This window comes from Carettochelys insculpta, chromosome 5 (assembly GCF_033958435.1).
Source record: "Carettochelys insculpta isolate YL-2023 chromosome 5, ASM3395843v1, whole genome shotgun sequence".
Classification (NCBI taxonomy): domain Eukaryota; kingdom Metazoa; phylum Chordata; order Testudines; family Carettochelyidae; genus Carettochelys; species Carettochelys insculpta.
The window spans coordinates 21,537,182-21,540,000 of record NC_134141.1 but is presented as its reverse complement, the minus strand read 5'-3'; the positions used below and the strand labels follow the sequence as shown (position 1 = coordinate 21,540,000).

The following is a 2,819-nucleotide window of genomic DNA, read 5'->3' as shown; positions in this document are numbered from 1 at the left end:
CAGGATATCGGAGTACGGGAGGAAGAGGGAGCGAGCCAGACCTGCTGAAACGGGAGTGCTGCTCCAGAGGCACCCCGCCATTCGGAAGAATAGAGAATGGATGGGTTGTGGGGGGGGAAATTCACAGGCGGAGAGGCAGCACACAAGGGCTCCGCTTATTGCCATTCCCCCAGGGGTTACTGCCTGCTAGTAGGGCTCGAACTCGGGACCTTTCATCGCGCTGCTACCACGAACTCCACCCAGAATAAAGCTCAGTGTAGCAAGGAGCAGGCGGGGCGCCTCGAGAAACAACCTGCTCTGCAACACCGCGCCCGCGCCAATGGTCCCTGCCTATCTCCCAAAATCACCAGGTTAGCACCGTTTCCCGGTCCCTGTTAGGGGCCCGCGTCCCTTCCCGGAGCCTCACGGCTCCCACGGCGCAGCAATTCCCGCGAATAGTCACTCTTGAAATCCAGTTTGTCCCTCGCCTGGCACAAATCCTGCTTGTCCTTGGCAATGAAAACTTTTAACAAGTTGTTCCCCTCTTTATATTTTTTTCCTGCTTCCCAATTCCCACTGGATCCCCGAAGAAAACCTCTGAAACCACTTACTGGGGCTCCCCCCAAACTCGTGATGGGGGTGGGGGCTGCTGGCTATGACCAGCGTCTGAGTGCCACAAGTTAGCCCCACTGTATCGCACAGCTGCAGCCAGGGGAGCGGGTGTGGACAGGACGCGCGGTATAAGCGGGGCTGCCCCTGCGAGTACATCCCCCCGCTTGACTCAGCGCTTGAGGCCCGGCGCCTTCTATCGGTGTGTGTCCGGCTCCAGCCTTAACTCGAGCCGCTCCCCCCGGAGGGCGCACACAGCTTTTGCCCAGACCTCGCGGGAGGCGCCTAGCAGGTGTTGCGCTCTCAGCGGATCGCGCAGCCGGAGAGCGCCGGGCGGGCCTGGAACCGCCGGAGTTACACGCGCTGAGTTGCTTGTCTCGCCGCCTCGCATCGTTTTCCGCAGTGACTTTCCGCCGCTCCCTCCCTCGCTCCCCAGGCCGGCGGCTCAGCTCGCCGTGTCCGTCCGCCTCGCTGGTTTAACTCACGCGGAAGCGCCCCTGGGTGCAAAGGGCGGGAAAGCGGCCGCGCGGCGGCTCGGAGATCGCCGCCCTGCCCGGGCGAGCCCGCTCGGGAAGAGCCGCTCCGACGCTCCCGGGCCGCTCGGGAGCCTCCCCGCGGCGCCGCGTGCGCCCTGCCCCCCACCCCCAGTCCCGCTCGGGACGTGGCGAGGGGCAGGGGAGGCCGAGGAGCGGCGCCCGGCCCCCGTGGCGGGAGTCGCCGAGTCCCTGAGCAACTGTCATGTGATCCGAGGGCGAGCGGCGGGGGTCTCAGGGAGCCTTACAAAACCGGGCCGGGGAGCGCGGCGCAGCCACTGCTGCGGCAGCCGCCTCTCGGCGCCGGGACAGGGGCTGCCGCGAGCCGCGCCCGGGCGCCCGCCTGCCCCCTGCCGCTCCCCAGCGCCTCCCGCCACCCGCGGCGCGGGATGTAGCCGCGCGGCCGGGCTGGAGGGGGGGGGGGCGGCCATGCCGCGGCCGGGGAAGAGCTCGTACAGCGAGCAGAAGCCGCCCTACTCCTACATCTCGCTGACGGCCATGGCCATCCAGAGCTCGGCCGAGAAGATGCTGCCGCTGAGCGAGATCTACAAGTTCATCATGGAGCGCTTCCCCTACTACCGCGAGCACACGCAGCGCTGGCAGAACTCGCTGCGCCACAACCTCTCCTTCAACGACTGCTTCATCAAGATCCCGCGGCGGCCCGAGCAGCCGGGCAAGGGCAGCTTCTGGGCGCTGCACCCCGCCTGCGGCGACATGTTCGAGAACGGCAGCTTCCTGCGGCGCCGCAAGCGCTTCAAGGTGCCGCGCGCCGCGCCCGCGCCCCCGCCCCCGCCGCCGCCGCTGCCCAAGGGCCTCGCGCCCGCCCAGCCGCACGTGGCGCGCTACTTCCAGCCGCCGGCCAAGGAGCAGGGCCTGGCCGCCGGCGTGGGGCGCCTGCCGCACTTCCAGCCCTACAGCCCCGCGGCCGGCTTCAAGCACCCCTTCGCCATCGAGAACCTCATCGGCCGCGACTACAAGGGCGTGATCCAGACGGGCGGGCTGCCCTGGGCGTCCGTCATGCACCACCTCGGCTACCCGGTGTCCGGCCCGCTCGGCAACGTGGTGGGCTCCGTGTGGCCGCCCCCCGTGGGGGTGATGGACTCCGTGGCCGGCCTGCCCGTGCCTCCCGACTACGGACCCTTCGGCGTGCCCGTGAAGGCGCTGTGCCACCCGCCCGGCCAGACGCTGCCCGCGGTGCCTGTGCCCATCAAACCCGCCCCGGCGCTGCCGCTCAGCCCTTCGCAGATCTGCCCCGCCGCCTCGCCGGCGCTCCTGGAGCATCCTCCGCCGACCCCCGCCGAGGGCAAGGGCTCCCTGCCCTCCGTCCTAGTGCACTCCTAGAGGAGCGGGGCGGAGACACCCCTGGCCGCCCCGCTGCTCTCCTAGGGCCAGGGGTGCGCGTGGGACACGGGCTGGTTGAATTGCTGTAACCCGTCTGTGTGTCCCTATTGTTCGGGCTGCTTAGTGCGAGCGGGGGCTGGTGAGAACTTCGGGGGTGGTTCAGTGGCGTGGAAAGCTGCTGTGAAAAGTCCCGACGCGCTGCCCGAGGGGGACCCTGCCCCGTTCTGGCCAGAGGAACCGGGGGTGGGTCTAACCCTTGACTCCTAGGCCTGGAAGGGCTCTCCCGAGGTCCGCAAGTCCAGGCCGCTGCCCTCCCAGGCGGGCCCCAGCGCCATCTGGAGCATCCCTGGTAGCTGT

The 2,819-nt window shown here is 68.9% G+C and overlaps 1 protein-coding gene across 1 annotated transcript; it reads left to right on the top strand.

The window, feature by feature from the left end:
* Positions 1–1,550: 1,550 nt before the first annotated feature.
* FOXB2 (forkhead box B2) lies at positions 1,551–2,462 on the top strand. Its single transcript, XM_074994065.1, has one exon. The coding sequence runs from the start codon at positions 1,551–1,553 to the stop codon at positions 2,460–2,462; it is 912 nt and encodes a 303-aa protein (XP_074850166.1).
* The last annotated feature ends 357 nt before the right edge of the window (positions 2,463–2,819 follow it).